General features: G+C 43.4%; 2 protein-coding genes across 2 annotated transcripts in view; one reads left to right on the top strand and one right to left on the bottom strand.

Annotated features, from left to right (window-relative positions):
* NOL10 (nucleolar protein 10) overlaps window positions 1-8,956 on the bottom strand; it is a 742,763-nt gene extending 733,807 nt beyond the window's left edge. The window contains exon 1 of the mRNA XM_086926337.1: window positions 8,757-8,956. Within this exon, the coding sequence (XP_086782463.1) occupies window positions 8,757-8,822 (66 nt within the window). The 5' untranslated portion in view covers window positions 8,823-8,956. The remainder of the gene's footprint in view (window positions 1-8,756) is intronic.
* Window positions 8,957-9,439: 483 nt separating this feature from the next.
* Window positions 9,440-24,690, top strand: part of ATP6V1C2 (ATPase H+ transporting V1 subunit C2) — a 290,949-nt gene continuing 275,698 nt past the window's right edge. The window contains exons 1-3 of the mRNA XM_086926336.1: window positions 9,440-9,687; window positions 12,252-12,415; window positions 23,278-23,345. Coding sequence (XP_086782462.1) covers window positions 12,287-12,415; window positions 23,278-23,345 — 197 coding nt within the window. The 5' untranslated portion in view covers window positions 9,440-9,687; window positions 12,252-12,286. The remainder of the gene's footprint in view (window positions 9,688-12,251; window positions 12,416-23,277; window positions 23,346-24,690) is intronic.

The following is a 24,690-nucleotide window of genomic DNA, read 5'->3' as shown; positions in this document are numbered from 1 at the left end:
CTGTGTGTGTCGTCATGAACTTCGACCATGCCGCACAACTAACAGGTGCTTCCATTTTTACAAAATCACCAAATTTGACCTCCACATTCCAGACATTCTTTCTCCAGTCAAAGCCTTTTTTTCTTTTTTCCATAAGTTTTTCTTCACAACCTCTCCAACTCGAGGGACCATTACACTTAATGTCCTTGTCCCAATCCATCCAACCTGGACTAAATAGGTGTTGGGCGCTATCCCTATAAACAACTCAAATGGAGATTTTCCAGTAGTCATGTGCGGCGACACATGGTAAGCATTTATTCTCCTCTTTACCTCCTGTTTTCAGTCTATACAGTTCACCCTGGCCAACTGTATTCCTTCGTTGATGAAGTTGTTGAACTTTTGTTTCCGGATGATAAATAGCACATTTCTTATGCTCAATGCCACGTAACTTCAAGAAATCCTCAAATTCCCTTGAGCAAAACTGTGGACCATTATCTGTTAAAATGCTCTTCGGAAAACACTCTTTACTAAACACACCCTCCATAAATGTGATAATGCTCACAGAAGAAATGTCTTTCACATTAGTCACTACCACCGATCTTAAATATAGATCCAACATCACAAGCAAATAGGGTGTGGCTTGCTCCCCATATAATGGCACCACAATGTCCATAGACACCTCCTCCCCACATCATCAATACAATACACAAACACTCCACACACTCTCGCACAGCCCGCTCAATTTCCACATCCATCCCTGGCCACCAAAAACTGGCTCTTACACTCCCTTTAATTTTTACGATGCCAAGATCACCAGCATTAGACTGTTTAATTAGTTTCGCTCTCGCCTTGGATGGTGTAATTAACCTTGTGCCCTTTAACAATAGGCCATGATCCACAGCCAACTCATTTTTAAACAAATTCTACACTTTCTCTAGACTTCTGAACTTGCCTTGTTTTACAACACTAATCATATCTTTTAACATCTCATCATTCTGCATTTCTGCCTTCTACAGCTTCTCAGTCACTAGTCCACAAGTAATTTCACTCATATCCTGCTCACCTCACAAACATCCCCTTCCATATCACCGAACTCATTAGGTCTTTCTCCCTTTAACTCCTCACACACCAATCTAGAGAGACAATCTGCAGTTGCATTCTATATAAACCCGGCAAATACTCAACATCAAATTCAAAATCTTGTAAGGCTATGACCCACCTCCGTCTCTTTGCAGAAATGCAATCTAAACCCTTCTTTTTTAAACACTCCCACCAACGGTTTATGGTCAGATAACACTACAAATGTCATGCCCCAAACAAAATTCCTAAATTTCTTCAGTGCCCAAAAAATAACTTAGTTCTTCTCTTTTGATGACTAAATAGCTTTTTAGGTCTCATAGGCAGCGCGCATGCGATGCCCTAGGAGAGAGCCTTTAGCAATCGGTCTTCACTTTTCAAGCACTCACACTCATGCTTGTGGCGGCATCCACCTTGCGGGAGCGAGCAGCGTGCGCTCTTTGTAATTAACGTTGCCACACCGCACCGCTGCTCGCTCCCGCTAGGTGGATGCCACCACAAGCACGAGTACGAGTGCTTGAATAGTGAAAGCAGTGATCTTCCCTCACTTCCCGGGAGATGTAGCCTTGTACCTAATTTGCTGATATTTATATTACTAAATGTTTTAACACCAGCTTCCGCACGCGATCATCATGCGTGATTATTCAATTAAACTCCCCATGGTCTTCCTGTTTACTGAAAACAGGGTGCTAAGGAACATTCCTATGTGCTATAAGAAGGGACCACCCAGATAAATCTGTTTCGCGTTCTATCTACTCGACGTTTTTTGTTTCTAATATTTGGCCTCTTTCTGCTCTCCCATGTGCCCCCTTCGAGATCCTCCTCTCCTTCCACATTCTCCCAGCACCCTCCTACCCAATAGTAGTCTACCACCACCACCACGTCCACCACCACGTCCACCACCACCACTACCACGTCCACCACCACCACTACCACGTCCATCGCCACCACGTCCACTGCCACCACGTCCACCGCCACCACGTCCACCGCCACCACGTCCACCGCCACCACGTCCACCGCCACCACGTCCACGTCCACAACGTGCAACACCACCACGTCACCACCACCACCACGTCCACCACCACCACGTCGTCCACCACCACCACCACGTCGTCCACCACCACCACGTCGTCCACCACCACCACAAAGAGGCACAATATCTCAAGGGCTCCTGTAAAAGCACTCGCAGCATCTCTACCTCACAGTGACATACCTGCACGAGCACTCACTCTAAACAAGCATTGGCATAGCCAATAGGGCTCGCCTTTTGGACACCAATAAGTGTTTAGCCATGCACCACTGGATGTTGTTCCACCAAGGATATTGTGCTGGATAACTAAACACTTATAAGGTCCCAAAGGCGAGACCTATTGGCTATGCCAACGCTTGTTTTTCAATGTAATTGATCGTTTTGGATGCACATGCTATCGGTTTCTCCAGCCCTTTAGACTTTTGAGTCACTACTGCTCCCAATCCCTTGGAACTGGCATTGGTAAGAATGTAAGTTTTCTCCCCTGGAATAAACACCTGCAAACAAGGTGCCACTTTCAGCTCCTCTTTGATCTCCTTGAATTTCACACCCCATTGTTCATTCCATGTGAATTCCTTGTCCTTCTTCAGCAAACCTCTCAATTTAACAGATCTTTCACCTAAGGTTTTTATATATCTTCCATAATATTCCACCATCCCAAGAAAAGAACCTCAACTCCTCCTTAGACTTTGGCATTTCCAACTTATCAATGGTGTTAACTACCTCTCGTTTCGGTCTAACACCTTGTCCTGAAATCAAATGACCTGGTTACTTCACCAATATCAAACGGACATTTCCCTTTTTTTAAAGTAAAACCAGCTTCCTTGAATTTCTGTAGAACTCTACAAACTCGAACATTGTGCTCCTCCTCAGTGCTCCCAAAATTAAAACATTGTCTTCGAAGAACTTCACCCTGGCCAAATCCTTTAACACCTTGTACATTATCCATTGAAACACTGACGCCACAGAGACAAGAGCAAAGGGCATCCTTTTTAACTTAAAAGAATCAAAAGGTGTCATGAATGCAATCAAGTCTTGAGATTAATCATTCAGCTTTTTGACGGCAGCCACTCGCATAAGGAAAAATACCATCAGCCTTCCGCAGATCCAAAGCTGTTTTGAGTAATGTTTCTCTTGTGTAAATATGTATTCCACTTTACCAAGGCAGTAGTACTGACAGTTTTTAAATGGTATATATTTTCTTTTTTTTTTAAAAACTTTTAATATTAGAAATTTCTCTTTTTAATATGTATTGTATTTTTTAACATTGATGGAAAAAATGTACTGTACTGAAATTTGTTAGATTGTAACTTTTTGTATTATTGTACCTTGTCTTTTATGATATTAATTTTATCGAATAAAGAATATTTGACTTGACTTAACTTGAATCATTCAGCTCCACCTGATGATATGCTGACACCAAGCCCAATGTGGTAAAAAAAAGCTTTGCTCCCCCAGTGTCGAAATTATTTCCTCAATGTTAGGCAGAGGGGAACTTGTCCACCACAACCTCCCTGTTCAAGGCTCTGTGATCCATACATAACCTAATATACCCATTACCCTTCTTGGCCACTCTCTTAAGACCAGAAAAAAACTGTGGTCAAGATCAGTGCCCACCACAATACTGCCCAGTAACCACTTACTGCCACTAGACCAAAAGAAAAGCTCTTGCACGACTCATAGTACTCACATACAGATATCCACGGTAATCCGCTACTGATAACATGTAACCACAGGTCTTGGGAGAAAGCAAGCTGTTTGAAGGGAAGATGTGTAGAAATGAATTGTAAGTGGGTGGTGAGAAGCAGATACTAGTGAGTGCCAAAGGAAGGGATTCCCATTCCGCCAGGTCGACCAACCCTTCTGCCATCGGCTGGGCAGTGTCTGGAATCTTATCTCCGGCACGCCCGACTTTTTCACAGGTCTTTAAAGACCATTTGCATTTTTACATACCTTTGTAAACTGGTTACCGAGGCTTGTTTTTTTTCTGGTTCCCGTACCCCATGGGCCCCTACTCAGCCTATTCCTTACATTTGTATTTTACATTTACTGCCGTAGTGGGAGAATGTGTTTCATGAAAAGGAATATAAAGTAGGGTTGCCAAAAGAAAAATGCCAGTCATGTGTTGTTTGAAGAGCCTGCAAAGACCTCGTCTTGACACTAAATAGGGCTATAAATAAACAAGCATTGGCATAGCCAATAGGTCTCGCCTTTGGGACCTTGCAAGTGCCAGCTGCTGATCGCGCGCTTCCTCTAAAAAGCAATTATGTAACCCAAACACTTGGGTGCACTGCAGCGGCGCAATCACCAGTGCACACAAAGAACGACACATACACACAGTCTCTCTCACACGCAGTCCCTCTCTCTCGCACACAACCTGTCTCTCTATCGTGCACACCACACATATAATCTCACACAAATGCCCACATAATCTCTCTCCCACACACATTTTTCACTTGCACACATATAAAGTCTCTCACACACACACTCTTTCACACACAATGTTTCTCACAAACACTTGCAATAGTTCCCACACCCAGTCTCTCTCGCACACACACATACAACTTGTCTCTTTCTAGCATGCACACAAATACAATTCCACATAAAGGCACACACAAAGTCTCTGTCGCACGCATGCGCACACACACACACACAATCTCTCACACAAACACTTGCAATCTTTCTCACCACACACAATCTCACTTGAACGCACACATATTCTGTCTTTTACACACACAATCCCTCTCACAGTGTGTCCCTCCCCCTCTCTCATACACACACACGCACACAGTACAGAGGCGATAATCAGATACAGCCCTGGGAAGCCAGCAGGAGACCGGCATTGGTGGGTGGGGGTGCGCCTGTGAAGACACCATCAGGATAAGAAATCACACACACTCTCTCCGCTGTTATTAAGTGGAGCAGTCACGGGTTAAGTGGCGCTAACGGCACCAGCTGCGCGTCATCAGGAAGGGTATAATTCAGGGTTATTCACACATTCCGGAAAAGCAAGAGGAGAAACGGGGCAGGGGTGCATACTGCAGGCACGAGAAACAAGTTCAAGGAGTTTTCCACCCACTCAAAAAAGCACTGCAGCCCTGGACATGATGCGAGGAAGTACAAATTAAAATACTCAAGGGCAGCCCAACAAGCCTGGATCCCATGGAAAACCAAGACCTAGCAGGACACCTCATAGCGACAAGCAGCAGCATCTAACACTTAAAGAAGCAACTTTTTTTAATACAGCAAACTTAAGCTCCACCAAATACTTAGGTCTATTAAGGGTCCCTTAATTAAGTCATGAATGGACGAAGAATTTTAATAGGAAAACAAGATGATGTGCTAATAGCACATCAAGCCTTTGGGCCAAATTAACCATTTCAAAGAAAGGTGCTGCCCCATCAAGCCAGGACATACTGCCCATTTCATGGTGTATTTGACAGAAATAAAAAAAAAAAGCTGTATTCATTCTAGTTTTAAACACTGCTTGACATGTACAGGTCTCAGCAGAGTAAACAGGCCCAACAGCTAGGTTTAAGATATGTGCATCGGTCGCTGAGCCTGGATCATGCAAAGAGAAGTAAAGACAGGGATGCAGGGCAGATCTGCCAGAACTGCGATGCATCTTTAAGCTCGGTAAATTCATTCAGACTTTTCTTCAGTTTTTAATACAAGTCATTATACCAGCGCCGAGTGCTGAAAGTTAACAGTTATCTAGACAGTGAATTCATGCAATTTTAAAGGAAGTAAAATAACACTCCATCTTCTAGAATTCACTTAAGAAATCAAATGGTAAATGAAAACGCAGACTGGAACTGTGATGCCCTGTAAACCAGACGATCTGTTAACTATTCCCATGCTGCTCGTGGGTCTCCAATCTATGCAGGGTCTGTCCTAGAGGCTAAACCGGGTCTCACCTGCATGCTGCTTGGCCAGCTCTGTGATGTATTCTGGCTGAAGAGGTAGGACTTTGAGCTGAGCCACGTTCACAGCAGCTGAATGACCACTGCCAGGGCTGCCAGGGCTGCCAGGACCAGTGCTGCCCGCAGTGCCCGGGGGCTGAAAACAGCCATGCTGCAACCGGTTAGGACTTTGGGGTGCAATGCTCCACCTGCAGCGCGCGCGGACTCCCTTCCCCTGGCGCAGACAGCACACGCCCTGGCACGAGAAACGATGAGTGGCACAGAACGGGGGCTCCGGGCACACGCACCCTGCTTGTTACAGGCAGCCTGGAGACGTCCCGAAAGTCTAGCACGCACAGGTTACCTGCCGCCAGTCATGGAAGAGGGGCCAGAAATTGTAGCTAAAGTAGGCGCCATCTTGGAAGGGCGTAGCTTCTAGTTAGTCTCCTTCAATGTGAGGATAAAAGCACTTATTTCCTCTCCCTTTCCTCCGTATTTGAGGGCCTATGTGTCTCATAAATAAATTGTATTGTAATTGCAGTTATACAGCACTTTCTACCCCCGAGGAGGCATCGAAGGGCTTTTTCGGAGAGTAGCACGCTATCCCGGGACCCATAGAGGATTAGTGTTGAATTAGTATAGTGAAACATGCAAGTACATTTTAAGTGGTAGATAGTAGGTTAGTCAGTTAATCAGATTTGGAATGATAGCAGAAGGATAGAGGAGGGTAAAATGTTGTATTTATATAGCGCTTGTTACCCCTGATGGGGTGTTGACGCTCGCTATTCAGAAGCCCATAAAGGAATAGTGGTGCATTAATATGGTGAAATATGGAGTCATTTCAGTGTGGGATATTAGTCAGTTATTTGGAGTGAGAAGGATAGCAGAGGGATAAAAGGGGAAGAAAGGTTTGCATGCATGTAGAACTTGTTACCCCTGATAGGTGTTGAAGAGCTTTTCTGGCGAGTAGCATGCCACTCCGGAACCCATAAAGGATTAGTGTTGAAAATTAGTATAGCAAAATATGAAGTAATTTGAGTAGTGGATATGTTATTCAGTTATTTGGGTAGAGAAGGGTAGGTGGCGGGATAGAAGAGGAAAAGAGGTTTGTATTTATATAGCGCTTGCTACCCTTGATGGGGTTTCGAAGCGCAAGTAGCACGCTACTCTGGAACCCATCAGGATTATTGTTAAATTAGTATGGTGAAACATGAAAGTAATTTTAGTGGTGGATATGTTAGTCAGTAACAAAATGTCCAATCCTATAAAGAAAGCCTTCACCCTGGCCTGCTAAGCACAGACTCTCTCACATTAAAAGAAAAAAAGCGGTGTGCATGCGCTTGTGCCCACCGCTGCAGGCGAGCGACCAGCGCTGACTGCTATTGCGCCATCAGTTTCCAATTAACGCAAACGCAATAATTGGAAACAGATGGCATTAATGCTCGTTCCCGAGGACCCTAGGCCATGGAACAAACAAGGCGGGACAATCACCAGCCTTGGACCAATTACGTGCTGTGTTTTTAAAAAAGACGCATGCACATGCCAATTGAGGGCTAATTAAAAAAAGCACACGCACGAGCGCGTGTTCAGAGCTTAAAAGCCCTTACTAAATGCCTCACAGAGCAGCGCATGCACGCTGACCAGGCGAGACCTAAAAAGAATGAATTCATTTGTAATGTGACTTTTCTGTCTCTGTTCCCTTTAATTATCAGTCATTGATCATTCAGGCAGCCCTAGAACTCAATTAAAAGTGCTTTTCTATGTATATTTTATGTTCAAAGTATGCACAGATAAGTGATGAAATTACGGCTCTAGGTGACTGTTTATTTTTGTACCGTCTGGGACATCAAAATAATGAGCTGGCAACCTTAATTATAAGACTGGAAGTCTGTTGCAGGATTGGCACATTATTTATTTTCTCCACCCTTGATCCCTGATTAATGCCATAATAGTAATATTTTAACTTATATCTGAAACCCTACGCCGCCATCAATAAAATGCTGAGTTATTTCAAGTGTCTGGGAATGCACCCTGCATTCAGACATTCCTCTCCTCATTCTTGCCCTTCACTTTCACGTTCACCCTGCACTCACAGCGATTACAATGCACTCACACCATTCACCCTGCACTCACTGATCACTCTGCACTCACAATGCACTTGTACTGTTCACCCTGTACTTCACCCTGTAGTCATATCAGCACACTATACACCCTGCACCCATGTGACAATTCACTCACCTGTCCCCCTCACTGCTCAATGTGTAATCTCAATCAAACAAGCCAATCACTAACCATGCATTCATTCATTCCACTCTGCACTTACATCTGCACCCAAATGTATATGGTCACCTCACTCACCCTGCAGTCACTCCTCTTGCCCTACTCTCACACTGTTGCATCGCTCACCGTGCACTTACATGGGCACACTTGCCACCCACAAAGCGCGGAGGGTTAATGTGCCTTGCCACAAAGAACGTGTACCAAGTGGCTCACAGAACTGAGTGGGAGTAAACTATGAGTAGCGCTATAAAAAAATGAAATGTTTGTCAGGAATGGGCTATAGAGAGATGAGGTGCATTGTTGATGAGTGGAAGTGGGGAAATTCATGGAGAAGGAGGAAATGGGGGGGAAGGGCCGCCAAAAACGACTGTGGCACCATGTGGGACCAATGCTAGGGCCAGCCCTGGCTGGGAGTGTTAGTCCCCCCACCCCCCAGAAGTTTGAGTCTAGTTACGGCTGTTGCACCCCTGTCTACCACACAGACTCACCTCTGGTAGAGATTTTCCGCAGCTTAGATTGTAGATTTTCACGTCATTCACGTTGGACACCTGCATCTTGCCACCACTCGCGAAGCTGCACAGTTAGCTGTACAACTTTCCTAGTGCCCTGTACCCACGTTGTTTCCATTCAGCAGCGCATGCGCAGAAATAACATGCTGCAGGAAAAGAGCTGTTCCGCAACTTTGTGAAATGCTTACAACAGGAGCGGCCATTTTAGAAGATCTTCAGATTCAACTGCGAAGCGGCGCAGGGACTGATAAAAGTATCCTAGGGCGTTTTTAGTAAAGGGTAATATATTTTACTTTTATTTCACATCTCTACCATAAATTATTTTGGACAAAAATTCTTTTTTTTTTAAATAAAGTTATGTATATTAAATCTTATATTTGACTTAACTTCTTTATATACTTAGTGATTATGATATGTAAGTCTTTTGATTTATGCAGGTTACTGCGTTAAAAATGTAGTCCGGCCCATTCGCCTGATTTAGAAATAACTTCCTGATGCTTTTGCTGCGAAAGCTCTAAATGTGCACAGGAAACAAGTGATTCAAGAGCCAAAGAGAGGCTTGGATAGTAAAGCGCCGCCGTCCTCGGCGTTCCCACCCACTAGGTATCTGATTGGATCCTTCTTCAACGTCCTCCTCTATATGCAAATCGGGAGGAGCCGCCGGACAATTGAGTGCGTGACGTCAGAGTGGTCCCCTGTATCAGGTGCACTGAGGATAAAGTGTGCAGGACAGGGGCTGAGTTGTCAGTGCTGTAAACTGCCAGGTCGGAAAACTCTGGGGAAAGCAGAACTGCCAACACTGTAACCTGACAGCCAAGGCACTTTCGCCCTCTGCCACCCGAGCCAACACAACTGTACAGGATCGACAGCACAGCCACTGCACCTGGGATGACAGTTTCCTCAGACTAAGGTAGGACCGATGCCAACGAGAGGAAACTTTTTATACATTCATTGTGGGGCGCTCACCTTGTACATCCTACAATATCCCTCTCTTAAACACAGGACAATGGGAAATTGTCATTTTTCTGTCGTCACATGGGCGCTTTTTCTTATGTTGGCAAGTAATCACATCATCCATCCAGAACATTTTCTAATTCATACGCCTACTGCAAGCCCGGCTGACTGGATGTATGGCCGTAGGTCTGGCACCAGTTTGAAATCAATTCAACATTTGTTTCATAAAGTAAAAAAAGTTACAAACGTAAAACATAATTAAAAAACGTTTTCGTTTTTTCTTCTGCCTCCTGTAACACAAGGTGTAAAACTTTTTTTTATTTCACACCACCTTCATTTAACGGGTATCTTGTGCCTCTAATAATAACGTGGGGCATGCAGAGTCCGGTGGTGGCTTATTTTTCTCAGATAAAGAAACAGCAAGCATCAGTATGTTTTAGTCGTATGCCTGAAAGAATAGATAGCGTGGTTCGTGCGTGCACTTATTACCCCACATTTTACTTCAACAATAAAGAGACTGGATGAATAAACTGCATGATAATTTGCTAACCGTTAGGAAATTGCACTTTTTATATTTGGGATTTATGTAGTGATGTTGCCGCTGACTTGGATAAAGTCGTTATAACAAAATCTATAATAAATGGCTAGGAAAGCGTAGTTTAAAAGCGCACTGTGTAACTTGGGGATTCCACAGATAGAGACGGCACAGTATACGGTGAATCGTATCACTTTTAGTTCAAGTACGTCTTCTAAATTTAGAATACGAACACTTTAAGGGGAACTTCATAACGTATTGTATGTATCTCATGGTAGAATTGAAATCCTATCTATCACAGGATACCCCCAACGACAAACAGGCATTTGTTTGTTACCTATGTCCTCACTGGAAAGCACCTTCTTAACACAGCGTTTGTGGCCTGGTTTACTATACCCTTATCTCCCTAAGTGAGTTCCAAGTTACATGTACTGTATCATATAGGGGTTAAGTGCTTAAAGTAACAACTGTCATCTAATGGTTGATTATAGCTACAGAAATTAAGATTAAGCCGCATGATGCACTCCAGAATAACACACATTTGTCTGCAACAGGCTGGTCCTTTGTCGCTGCTTGTAGAACTCTTAATTTTCCGTAGTGGCTTTACAGTGCCTCCAGTGGGTTGGTCCTCTGTTTTTCTTAGGCAGACTTTGTATAATACCACAGGTGTATTAACCCTGCCTCAAAGGGTTGGTCCTCTCTTCTTCCTGGGTAGACTCCACGTGGTATGCCCTAGCGTTTTAACAGTGCCTCTGAGTAATTTGTCCTTTATCGCTCCTGGGAAGACTCCTCTTAATGCTCTCTGACAGTCCATTTATTAGGTTGGGCCTTACGCCCCTACTTTGCGGACTCCAATCACTCTAGTGTACATCGCTGATGCACACCAGTGGTTATTTCTATGTATGCTACTGCCCACTCGTAAAGATGGTAAGTACCCACGTGGATGACTGTGTCTGTTAACACACTCTGCCGCACCACATGCTTATGCACAGCAACATTACTCACACCATCTTTCCAGCATGTCCCAAAAAAACTAAATCACAAATAAGCCCCTTCAGTCACACCCTCCCGGCGCCTAGAACCCAGTGCAAATCAGAGCACTTCAAGGTCTCACCAAGGTAGGAAGTGCTACATACATGTGGTTTATCCACTCAGAAAGTACTGAGAGTCTCACAAGAGATACAAAAACACTGTACAAATACAGTACAATATACCAGTATATATCCCTAGAAGGCAACTCACAAACCGAGGTCTGCGACTGCATTAAATTTGATATCAGTTGTCCCCAATTAATGTCACTGCCTTGAAGTGACAACTACGTTAGCCACTTTAGGCCAAAGCTTTTGTTTTAAAATAGCCCACCTGACCGCATCCTCCATATGCTCCGTTTACTTAGGCAACTAAAATCCTAAAACCTACCGGCCTATAATTTCACATTCCACCAGGGATTCATAAAGTACATATTCCAACATCACCCAAGAAGTGCACAACAGATGCAGCAACATTCCAATAAATATGGAGCCAACTACACTGCTACACGCAGCTCCCGGAGAGGGCTCCCATAGCGCTCCACACGCCTGTGCTACATGTGTGATTGTTTATTTCATGCACTAACTATATTAACGGTTACGTGCCATGCGTGACTTCACTATGTAAAGTGCCAAGCTGCGTACATATACACTTTATTAAATCAAAACCTTTGTGTAGACATATTTCCATTCCTTTTATTGCTTATCCGATCTTGCTCTGTTTTTTCCCTGTTCTTCTAAAAGACTCGGCCCCCTCCCGTGCTCAGTGTCTGGCATCCGTGTATTAAGGGGTGCCTCTGGGTAGGACGCCCCGCCATGATTTCTGAGGGGCCTGGGCCGCCCCTCTGCTGCCCACCCGGAGTGCCGTGAGGCCTCATGACCCGCTCCCAAGGGGCCGAGTCTTTTCTGCCGTGGGTGTTTCTAACTAATTCTCACATCCTCTTTTTGGGCTTTCAGAGGTTTCAGTGTCGTGGGTGCCGCCGCCCGTCAACATGTCGGAGTTCTGGCTGATATCCACTCCTGGGGACAAGACCAATCTGCAGTCGCTCGAGCGGATGAACACGGTCACCTCCAAGTCCAACCTGTCCACCAACTCCAGATTCGTCATCCCGGACCTGAAGGTAGGTTTGGGCGAGGGGGGCCAGGGGAGGGGGGGTGCGGGCGAGGTTCGGAGCTGCGAGTTATTCGTGATGCGGTATACCAGACATTTGCATGCTAAAACGGCTTCGTTCATTCATCTAGTCATTTATTCGCAAGAACAGGCATGTAGTTATTACTTTCTACTTAGGTTCATATATTCATCCGTGTATCATGCAATCATTGCGGTATGCTCTTGCTCCCAGTCATGAACTCTTAAATTCACTTAAGTATTATGTTCATGTGTGCGTTCATATGTCAAGCGACCCATTAACTCGATTGTTTTTCCGTTAAATTCATTTGTCCATTAATGTATAGAATCATGCATTATTAATTCATGCATACATTCATGCATTCTTACTTGATACATGTAACCATGCCTGCAGACCTCATACTTACCGTAGAGATCGAGCTGGACAAGTAGCGTGGACTTTTAGCGGCTTCTTTTAAATCTTATTTTGTCACGTGTTTATTAAAAGTCATTACAAGTCCAGGCAGGGTGTTCGGTCCTGCCTACATAGAGAAGTCTTTCCCGAGGCTGTGCGGTTAAAGATAAATAGTGAAACATTATCTCAAGGGGAGGGGGGGGGGGGGGGGCTTGTAGTGTTACACCTCCCTAATATATGTATTATTTAATAAATAGTTGGGTACCGGAGCTTTCAGTCGGGTATGGTAAGGTCACCTGGGATGTTTAAGTACTCGGACAAAAACACACACGTGCATTCTCGTCCCTGTATTGAAGGTCTTAAAACATGGTTATTTCAGAAAATGCTGAAGTACCCCTCACAACCCGCACCCCTTCCCCTTTCCACTGACCCCTAAGCCCTCTTCATGCGCTGCCTTTCATATAATGATTAACACGATATGCCGGTGTGATTGACGGAAACCTGAAGTTAAACACACCCCACACTCCCCCTTCGCCCGTGCGTTCGGACCCCTGGGTATGTCATGTGTGACGCAATTTCAACCTCTAGTTATGGCAGATGCTGAACATGTGTGGATGCATGACGTGACACATGCAGCCACCGTTTCCGAGACGCTGCACACATAATAACATTTGTATATAGACAGATAGCTAAAACAGTGCGAATCTATGTTTACGTGGTCAGATAGACAAAAACTGCAGTCCCTCTGAAATGGAGGGCACCCACGGTAAAAAACAGTCCCTTTTCTTATAAATTCATAGACCCTGTCCCCTCTCTCTTCAATGAAGGTTGCACTGCGTGAGCAGCGTACCTTTCGCATATATGTCATGTGTATCCCACATGCAGCAGGCGCAGATACACACAGCTCAACATGAAGTAAAAGTAACGATGTGGAACAATGTATATTATTGACATTGTTACTAAGATACAGAACACTTCATCAATCCGCTGCCTGGTTGCTGAAGACCTGTGTCAGCTTACCAGTTCTTACGGGGGTTTTAAAGCCTGGCCATTGCTTACCATAGGTTGCCACTTTTTTCACTGTCAATTTCTTCCTTCTGATTAAATGGCTTGCCTTGGCCATTTTCTGTCTGCTCCTCACCTGGATTATAAACTAATTACTTGTATTCTTCCACTATTCACTTTTAGGGAACTACTTTTTCTTTATTCTTAAACTCTCTACAAGGGTGCATGTGCTTTTCAGTGGTCTCCATCCTAAGCTCCTGTCGGTCCCAATCTGTGTTGCTCTTTCTCATCGGTGTGTTTTTTTCTCCCACAAAAAAAAGACTCCATGTTGCTCTTTATTCTGTGATTTTCAAGGCCACAACCCTGTTGTTCCATTTACCTTTCTCCTTCTTGTGCTTTATACCCCTGAAACTACTCACCACTCCTTTCATGCTGTTTTCCTTTCTATCTCTTGTTCTTTTCAACCCCACCTAGTCCCTCTAGGCTCAGTTCTTTTCAATCCTTTGCCCCCACTGCGCTCTTGGTGCTCTCACCCTTATTTTCTTCTCCTCCTCCTGAAAGAGTACAGCAGTAATACCATAGAGAAGTGGCTCTTTGGCGGCCCATGGAGGGAGTGCTGCGGGGCAGTGCAGCGGGGCAGGGTGGGGGGTAGTAAACTCCGGCTCACGGCCGACCACAGTAATGCAAATAAATAAATAAATAAAACACATTTCATTGCGCGCGCTGAAACACGAATGCGTTTCAGTGAATGCAATGACATTAGTTTTATTTATTTCTTTATTTGCATTACTCCAATTGGCCGTGAGCCGAAGTTTACTACCCCCCCACCTTGCCCCTCCCCCGCTCCATCGCCCCACGGCACTCCCTCCACGGGCTGCTACTGCTTAACCTGTATTCCAAGGACCCCTGGGGGATACGCAAGGCCTACTGCAACTGTTTTACAAAAGCAAAGAATATTAAAATTGAATACATTTAAATGAATAAAGTATATACCAATAAAGAAACACAATTGAAAAAGGTGAAAACTTTTTCTATTTGATTGTGAAGTAAACACAATATTTATTTATTGAACAGTTGTATGGTGTACACTTGATTTTTCATTTTTGTGTATTGTTTTGAGGGGTCTCCAGATTCCAGTAATGAATCAATGGTGGCCACAGAAGTCAAAAGGTTAAGAATCGCTGCCATAGAGTGCATACACCCATGATGGGACACTGCAGAGAGGGTACATTCACAACTAGCTATTCCCTCATGGTTCGCTCGCTTGGACATCGCCATTTTGCATCTTTGTCCAACTGCCAGTAACTAACTGCCTTACACACGAGAGGGATACACACCCAATTTTACCAATGATTATCTACTAAACTATAGGTAAATGAAATATGGTTTGGAATGAAGGGGAAGTGGTGAGCTTCAAAGTAATAAAACAAATGCTGAAGCACACAAGGAAGAAGGTCAGGGCACCCTAGACCTGCACAGGTACCTATATAGTTCTATGGAATATAGGCAAACAGTGGCAGTGCAAGAGCTGAGAACCTGACCTCTCTGGTTCCCATAAATTTTTGACAACCAAAAATACAAGATTCAAAAGAGCTCAGCACATACCCATATATTAGATTGTTATAACTACTGTAATACTGTTAGTAATTCTCAAGATCAAAAACATTGTCATTCTTAGTCAAAAAAAGGATAAACTCCCTAGAAAGAATTTATTGAAGACTTCTGTTTTAAAAAGTTTTCTTCTTCTTTTATTTTATATTTGATAGATGCTGTTTCATTCGGTTATTTAAAAACACAATACATTATACCAAACCCCTGGCCCAGATAACAGCAAATGGTCACATCTCTAGAGACTTCCCGCTCGGTCGTGGGACAAGGCAGGGATGCCCGCTATCTCCCTTATTATTCACGCTGGTCCTTGAACCGTTAGCAATCTGGATCAGATGGGAACGCTCCATTAAAGGTATCCGGTGGTCGCCAACATGGGAAGATCGCATATCTCTCTACGCAGACGATATCCTTCTTTATCTCAGCTCCCCAAAAAGTCAATTCTAGAGCTCCTTAACCCTTTCGATGCTGATGACGAGCTCAGCTCGTCATCACCCACGGGTGGCGTGTGCTGATGACGAGCTGAGCTCGTCATGAACAATGTAGTATACAAAGGGCCAGCACAGCGCAAAAATCACCGCAGCAGCGATGCGGTTAATGTCTGCGAAAAATTTGGGAGAGTATCAGGATATAGAATTAACTGGACTAAATCGGTCCTATTCGTTCTTGCCGGCCTCCCACCTTCGCTCCCGGTGAGCTGCCCATTAGGTTATACTGAGGCGGCTTTTAAGTATCTGGGTGTCTATGTTTTGTCAGACCCGGACGAATTCTACGCCCTGAATTTGAAACCCCCACTGGACCGGTTCAAGCGGGATATAAAGGTGTGGCGCTCCCTCCCACTCACTCTCCTGGGCAAAGCTGCACTGTTCAAAATGATGACACTTCCCCGCTTCCTGTATCTCCTCGAAAATACACCGTTCCCGGTCCCGCCCTCCTACTTTACGGCGATCTCAGGGGCGGTTTCTGCCTTGCTGTGGGATGGAAAACCAGCGCGGATTGCGCAATGCAAACTGGTGAAAGACTGGTATGACGGGGGTATAGCACTCCCTAATATCGAACTGTACTACTGGGCGGCCCACCTCAAGCAAATCAACTATTGGCTATATGCCCCGCAGACTGAACCCGCTTATTTAGCCGACAGGCAGTGTTTGGAATCCAGGGGTCTGTTAAGAAACCTCTACAGTCGTAGCGTACCGTCCGACCTATTGGGTCCGACACGTCACACGATTCAACTCTGGTATAAGGCACATAGACACCTTCAGTGCGCTAATGTTATCACGGAAATGACACCCCTGTAGGACTTAAATAGACTAGGTTTCATGTGCAGCAGTAAGGGGTTCCAGGCTTGGGACAACATAGGCATATCGGTAGTGGGAGACCTCTGGAAAAATCGCAAGGTAGTAGACTTCACATTTCTACAAACCAAATATGATATGGCACAGTCTGAACACTATAGGTATATACAAATCCGACATGCACTGCAGACAGCCGTCCCCGACGGGGACGGACCTACAGGAATCCACTCCTCTTGAGGATAGGATGTTGACAGAGCACATGCCCCGCAAAGCAACATCCTTCACGTATCGAAAGTTGGTCAACAACCTCCCTGACATGCTTTCTAAGTTGCGGTTGAGTTGGTCAAGAGATATTGGCGACTTCGACGATTCGGAATGGCAGGAGGCCCTGTCCTCGCCGCAAGAGACAGCGATTCCCTCCAGACTTAAACTGGTTCAGCTGAAAATATTACACGGCACATATTACACCAGAACAGTCGTTCACAAGATAGGAAAGGCCTCCCACGAGTACTGTCTCCGTGGATGCGGAGAGAAGGGAACGTTCTATCACACCATCTTGGATTGTGGTCGGGTGGCTGTGTTTTGGGCTGCGGTGATGCGCACCATCTCCCAGACCACAGCTGTTTCCCTGTTACCCGATCCCCGGCCTTGTCTGTTAAATATATGGGATGCAGCAGACTTAACCCATTGTCAGCAGGACTGGGCCATGCTAGGGATGATGATGGCAAACGTAATATTGCTAGACTGTGGGGTTCTGATGTGCTACCTACGTTGAGGGACTGGTGCAGAGACATGGATGTAGCGATGGTGGCCGAGAAAGCGGTATTTGTCCATCGGGGGTGCCCTGGGAAATGGGAACAAATCTGGGGGGCATGGAGCAAGTTCAAAGGGGATATATGTGAGCCACCACGGATTGACTCGGATGAGGCTCTTTCAAATTAAGAGTTCTGCTTGAGTGTCTGTATGCTGGGAGATGTATTTCTTTCCGTTCTAGAATTTCCCTATTGCTTTACAGATGATATATCGATATGGACTTGACTGTAATTGCACTGTGTATGCTAAAAATACTGCAAGCATGTATGTTTTTGTCACCTTCCATGTTTGACGTAATAAAAAAAAAAACACAATACAAAATCATAGCCATCATAGCCGACGCGGCGCGTTTCGTCTCCACAAGACTTCTTCAAGGCTTTATGTGTTTTTATATATCTTCTCTAATCGAATCCGAAGTCAGATAGTTGCCAAGGTTAGATCAGACTTTCTTGTTTAATAAATACATCGTATTATCAAAAAAGCTCAACATTGATTTCTTCTGTTAGTCTGTAAATTGAAAGTGGATATCCTCCCAAGGTGGTGTGGTCACCCCAGGTTAGAAAGTGCAGGACAGGACATTCGATTAGGTATCCAAGTTCGTCGAGTTCACGGACAGACTCGACTAATGTTTTTAAATAACCGAATGAAACAGCATCTATCAAATATAAAATAAAAGAAGAAAACTTTTCAAAACAGAAGTCTTCAATAAATTCTTTCTTGGGAGTTTATTCTTTTTTTGACTAGGAATGATAATGTTTTTGATCTTGAGAATTACTAACTATATAACAGTAGTTATAAAAATCTAATATATGGGTATGTGCTGAGCTCTTTTGAATCTTATACAAAAATGCTGCCTATTTCCTGCAATTGTACAGTGCATACACTTTGTTGTACAGAAGGCAAGTCAGATTTTTAAAAACATGTTTATTTGAACTTTCCGTCAGCATTGGAAAAAAGCATTGGAAAAGCCAACAGGTCAGCAAGTTGAGACCTGTTGGCTTGGCCAATGCATAGCTTTTGTTTTGTGTGCTTGGAGGAAACAGCTGTGTGGTATTAAATAGTGCAACAGGATAGGGGTGTGTGTAAAGGAGCTGTGGCTGAATATGTGTAGATGGGGAAGGCAGAACATTGTTTGTCTCCGATAGTGTTATATATTGTGAGCTGGAGTTGGCAGACGCTCTTCTTAATATCTTGTATGCAGCACTTTGAGTTTGTGAAGGAGGCAAAAAACGACACAAAATGTCCCATGATAAACTATCGAAGGCAAGCTGAACTACGCAACTCTACTGTGGCTGAGTGTTCTTTCTAACTCTAAAACAATCTTCCTGTGGCTTTCCTCAGAATTTCCCATACATCCTCATGTATGGATTTCTGTAGAGAAATCTTTACTTTCTCCTTTTGCATTTCAGGAAATTCTTGCCTTCACCAATAATACCTCCTTTATACGCTCTCCTATTATTTCTCACTCTCGTGAGATTTTTAAATCCTCTTCTAACTTCTTCCTATCCTTCAATTACTTCTTTTTCTCAACAACCTGTTTGGCATAACAAATTACTAAGCATCAAGAACCGTACCATTTTTTGGAGATGTTCGAGATCCAATGGCTTGATTTGGATTTCCCAACTTTTCAATAATAACCTTCCCTTATCCTTTACTGATTTACAAATGAAGTTTTCATTACCTAATTCTTTTCATACGCATTACAACTCTCTTCTTCCTTCTCTTAAGTAGTACCTTCTTACTCTACCAATTAACCCCGTACATCTTATAACTTGTTCTACTCGCTTTCCCATATTAGATACTTCTCCCTCTGCATCTTCCATTTATAAGCGTTTATTATTGCTTTTGGATAGACTCAAGTCAAAGACTGCTTTGGCGTGGATAAAAGGGATTTACAACAATGCTGGCCAACGTCTGTGGGATAAACTGTGGCTTAAAGTTCACAAAACGTCAAGAGCTGCTAATACTTCTGAAACCCTTCATTTTGTTTGTCAACGATTACTATTTTCCCCTGCAACCGTGGCTTCCTTTTCACATGACTCTTCATCTTCCTGTCGGTCCTGTTCTTGTTCTAATGCTGATTTAAAACATCTGCTTTTGAATGTCCTAATATCTTTAAATTCTGGCAACTAGTTTGGGCCCAAATTAAAAAAAGTTTTAAAGTTAACATACCCTTTTCTTTATCCAACATTTTCTTAGGTTCCTTGTAACCTCAATGGCCTCATTCACCTTCAAATTTCAAACTGTTAGATTTGTTATTAATTTCAAATTGGAAACAAACATAAAGTTACTTTCAGAGCCTGGTGGATTGCTGTATGCTTTCATCGTAGACTCAATACCAACTATGTCTCCCCCATTTCTTTAGCAATTAAGAGAGATCTTTTATGGCTTCCACTTACTAATCATTTATCCTGGTCCGCCTCTAATGTTGTAAATGCTTCAGATGATGTTGTGAAACCGCCATAAATTCACCATGTTGTCTTTTTCTTAAAACATAATTTAAGATATTGCTATTCATCCCTATGTACTTATATTACTTTATACTGTGATTTTTTAATCCCTAGGTATTACTGTGCTTACAGTGTTTAATTTTATATCTAGTTGTTTTTTCTTCCATATTTTTGTAGAAGATGCTGTTTTTTCTTCCATATTTTTGTAGAAGATGCTGTTCACCCTTTATTCCTTGCCTTTTTAGATCGAGCATTGAGACCTCTTGTATATACTTTAGTATATACTTATGATATACTTATATGTGTACGTACTATGTGGGCTCTAGAGATCAGCTCTAGGACTTGTCTTCTTTCCGCGTAGGGTTTTTTTTTCCTGTTCAACTGCCTCTATTTAACTGTCTTGATAGAAAACGACCAGCCGAGGTCAGTAAAATACCAGAATTGCTTTCTGCTGAGATACTTTCTTTTTTTTTCTTTTTCTGGCAACTGCCTTGGTTTAACTTTCTTGATAGAAAACGACCATCAGAGATCAGTAAAATACCAGAATCACTTAAGCATTCTCTAGATTCCAGTCCATAGAAATTGTTCTCCACGAGCACCCGTGGGCAATATTTTTTTCAAACCTTGTATTTTCAGTGATATGACCACCGAAGGCCCTGATTTTATATTAAAAACAGAGCTTTTGACTATACCATTTCCCGCTGAAAGGCAATATTTCTCTCCATGTGTTCTCATACCTGGAGTATCACGTAGTTTGATGCTTACTTTCCCTCCATGTTAAAGAAAAGTAGATGTTTCAGCACCCAGGCTAATGTGCTGCATAGGTAAAGATATATATAAGGTCCCAAAGGCGAGACCGATTGCATTGCAAATGCGTGTTTCTTTACCCTTTCTCCTCTTCCTTCCCTCCCTTTTTCTTCTCCCTTGTAGTTTTAATACTTTTCTGCATATAGCATGGTTGTTATAACAGTTATTATTACATATGATTTTATATTTTCTTTACTAATTGTGATTCTCTAAGCTTTGTTATAATGCTGTTCTTTTGCTCTTGATCTTCAATAAACTCAAACTTAAAAAAGAATTATATTTGGTTGCTTTGTATACCAGTATTTCACAGAAGTACTGTATTTTCCTGTTTCGTCCTGCACTACATTTCTTTTCTTCTTTACCTGACAGTGGGTGCTTGCTGTTGGCATATTTAGCAGTAATAGGGTTTGTTAATAAGTGTGCAGCTCACACTGAAAATTCTGTATGTAAATTAATAAAGAGGGGCCCTTGTTCTCCCAACACTGCAGTGCTTATTGTGTTGACCCAGAAGTAATGACAAGCGTATTCGACACCAGCAAGGTGCCCCTTTTAAAGCACCCTGAAGCAGGTGCTCAGCCAGCTGAGCTATCTCATTTGACATCGCATGTAGGCAAGGCGCACCATCTGTGTTCAGGTCCCCATGTAAGTGTTAGACGCCTGCTTCATGGGGAACTGTTTGTAAGGCAAACTTGGCAAACAGATTCCCTTCTAGACACTCGTGTGTGGTGTTCAGTTGGAAATAGAGGGAACTCGAGCCCTGCACAGCAGTGCATGAACAATGACGTCTAAATTTATGACTATACGGGTCACTTGGTTTCCAGGCCAGTGGTTTACAGATCACAAGATGCATGTGGTGTCTGTGCAAAGCAGAAGTTCCAGAGGGTAAGGACTGTGGGCTAAAACCAGAACTGGGTGGAAATATCACATGGGACATGGCCACATAGCAGCCCTGATAGCCTTACTTTCAAATCCTAATTAGCTAACTGTGTCTGATGTGAGATTTACAAGACTTCTACTAGTTTAGCTCACACTACTTTGCATACTAGTACTTGTAGTTTAAATGTCCACATTCAAAGTGCAGGAAAGGGGTACTGGAATGTAAATGATGTAGGATACAAACGCAAAAACCATGGTTTTCAGCTGGCACCATGCCATTAGATTAGAGGCACATTCAGCTAGTTAGCCCTGTTTGTCAACTAAAAGCCCCAAGCATGCTGGGAGTTGTAGTTTCAACTTACCATTGAAACTGGCTTACACTAGGCACCGCATGTCGACGGTAGCTGGCTAAAAAACAAGGACGGACTTGAAGTCATGCTCTTGATAATACAATTCTGTCTGTTGTGCTCAACTGGGACATACTGAGTTCTGTAGTATTCAGCAAGCTTAACGCTTGAACCAGCAATTGGTTGTTGCTCTGCATAAGCCAACAGCCGATGCTTTAACTTTCTCCACTATCTTAGAGCAAGCATAGACTAATATCAGATGGCTCCACCTCACAAAGTAAGCTATGCGCCACTTATGGGTTTTTGTTTAGCAACTTAATGCATTCTGGGAGTTGTAGTCTTGGTGTGTTCCAGTCGACCCTTTTAAACCAAGACAACGTAAAGTACACATTTGTAAAAGACAAGATGCATGGCCTGCTGACTCGTGTCACCAGGGTAGCATGTTTTAATAACTGAGTTTTCATTTGAAAAAAAACAGCGCGTTCTGGTAGCTGTGGTTTGGATTTGTTTCAAATGAAACCATTGCTTCAACAAACCTGATGGCAATGATTTGAAAAAGGAAAGACAACCAAAAGCTTCTGAAAGAGCACATTGTAGGCTGCACAAACAAAGAGTTGGCCTTAATGTTTCAAATATAACATATTTTTGAGAATATTGTAGAGATCGTTGTGTAGGATGCTTATACAACTCAAACCTTCATCCTTCTGATGTCAAGAAAACAAGCACTCTGTTTAGTAATAACACCATGCTTTTTATGCACCAACAAATTATTTTTGTGGGGTAACCTGTGAAATGTATCACACCTATTAAAAGACAGGGTTAACTTCTTCCACCTTAGTACAGAGCGAGGGTCCTGTGGAAAGTAAATTAGGCTCCGGCAAACATTTTCCTTTATATTGTGACATTTCCTTATTCATTTAAAATTATGTTCAGTTTTTCCGGAATGAAAATAATTTGAAAAATATGTCATTTATAAAGATATGCAAACATTGGTTTGGCAGCACTGTTTTGAGATACCTTAGGTTGTGTTTTCTTTCCCAGTAATTAGTAATATGTATTTCTTTGATTAAAAAGCAAGGCTTTATAAGCAAACATTGGCAAAACGAGAAGTTTCGCATTGTAAAGGTGAGACCATGGCTTTGCCAGTGCTTGCTTGGACAGCGGTGTAATCCTGCTGTTTGGCTGTTACCTGAACCAGTGTGCTCCGCCTGTCCGTGTGCTGCTTCATAAATAACCTTTGCTTGTGTGGACTCTTTCAGGTGGGGACACTGGACGCTCTTGTTGGCCTCTCGGACGAGTTGGGGAAACTCGATATCTTCGCTGAAAGGTAAACTCGCTCTTATTTACTACACACAGACCTGCAGCGGCCTTTGTTTTGCAGTACACAGCGTTCTCGCTCAGACCGAAGCCGGCCGTGTTTATTCCTGGCCGAGGTGGATGGGTTTGGTTTAACGCGTGTCCCGGCCGGGTGAGCTGTGCCCACAGCTCGGGGAACGAGTAGGCAGCGCCTGATCTTGTTTGCCTCTGAAGGTCAGCCGTGTTTTTAGTGAATGGAGAAACATCGAGTGTATTTTGGTTTTCTCCAGCACTGGACGGCGCAGACAGTGACTCACTAGCACCCTTCATGGTTCTTCTGAGTACGCACTGGGGAAATTTCCAGTTACTGTTTTTTTTCGCCTTTTCATTGCCTGATATTCCCAAATGCTAGATAATAAGAATCACATTTTAGCTCGTTTGTGAATAGAAGTATTTCTGAGGAGGATGTGTCCCATGCCCACCGCTGCAGGCCGCACATTCAGCGGTGTTTACCGTGGCATCTAATCTTGCCACAGCAGTTGGAGACACTGCTGTTTTCAAAGTGGCCAGGTGTAACAGTATCACGCATGTAAGATTTATGCCATACAAGGGCACTGAATGTTTACTTCACAAGACTACGTCTGTTTTGTAACCCACAATCTTCCTTTGCAAATGAAAATGCAACACTCGTCCTCTGACTAAATCCAGAAATGGTATAACATTAGTGCTTAATTTGTGCCCCTGTATGCTGGTGCTTGGCAGCTGTTGGTGTTCGGCACTGACACTCATTTCTAAACAAGGGTACTCATTTATGATAGCCCACCACGTGGTGGCGTTGTCTGTGTATTATTTAGCAGCGTTCATCAATAGAGTGTTCAATATACTTTGAAAAATAAAACCAGGGGGCACAGGCCACCCCTGTAGCTTAAGGCGACCTGAAATAGTCCAAGATGTCACGCTGGTATTGTGTGACTGTTCATATTTGGCAGTGATGGCCGGGCAGTGCGTAGGGACAACCACAGAAGACTCCTGAAAATACATTCGGCACTGGCACATATATTTTTACAAATTAAGCACTGCATAAAATAGATGTTAACAGATTTATTGTCGGAGAACATTGGGGAACATTACACTCCAGTGGATCAGCAGGTGTCAGAGAAGTGGCCGCCTTCATCAGCTGTCTCTAATCTGGCAATACAATAATCCACTTCAGGCCTACAAAGAACACAGGCAGAGGACAAGGTTTTGCAAAAGAGGAGCATGGATTGTTGTAGGCAGGGCCGACGGAATAAAAACTGATAATGCATCCTTTTCTCCCTGAGCTAGGATATCACCCAGACCAACACCCTCACCATCTCTGTCCCATGCTTGCTTAA

Source organism: Lissotriton vulgaris, chromosome 6 (assembly GCF_964263255.1).
Source record: "Lissotriton vulgaris chromosome 6, aLisVul1.2, whole genome shotgun sequence".
Taxonomy (NCBI): Eukaryota; Metazoa; Chordata; class Amphibia; order Caudata; family Salamandridae; genus Lissotriton; species Lissotriton vulgaris.
This window is presented reverse-complemented; position numbering and strand designations above follow the sequence as displayed.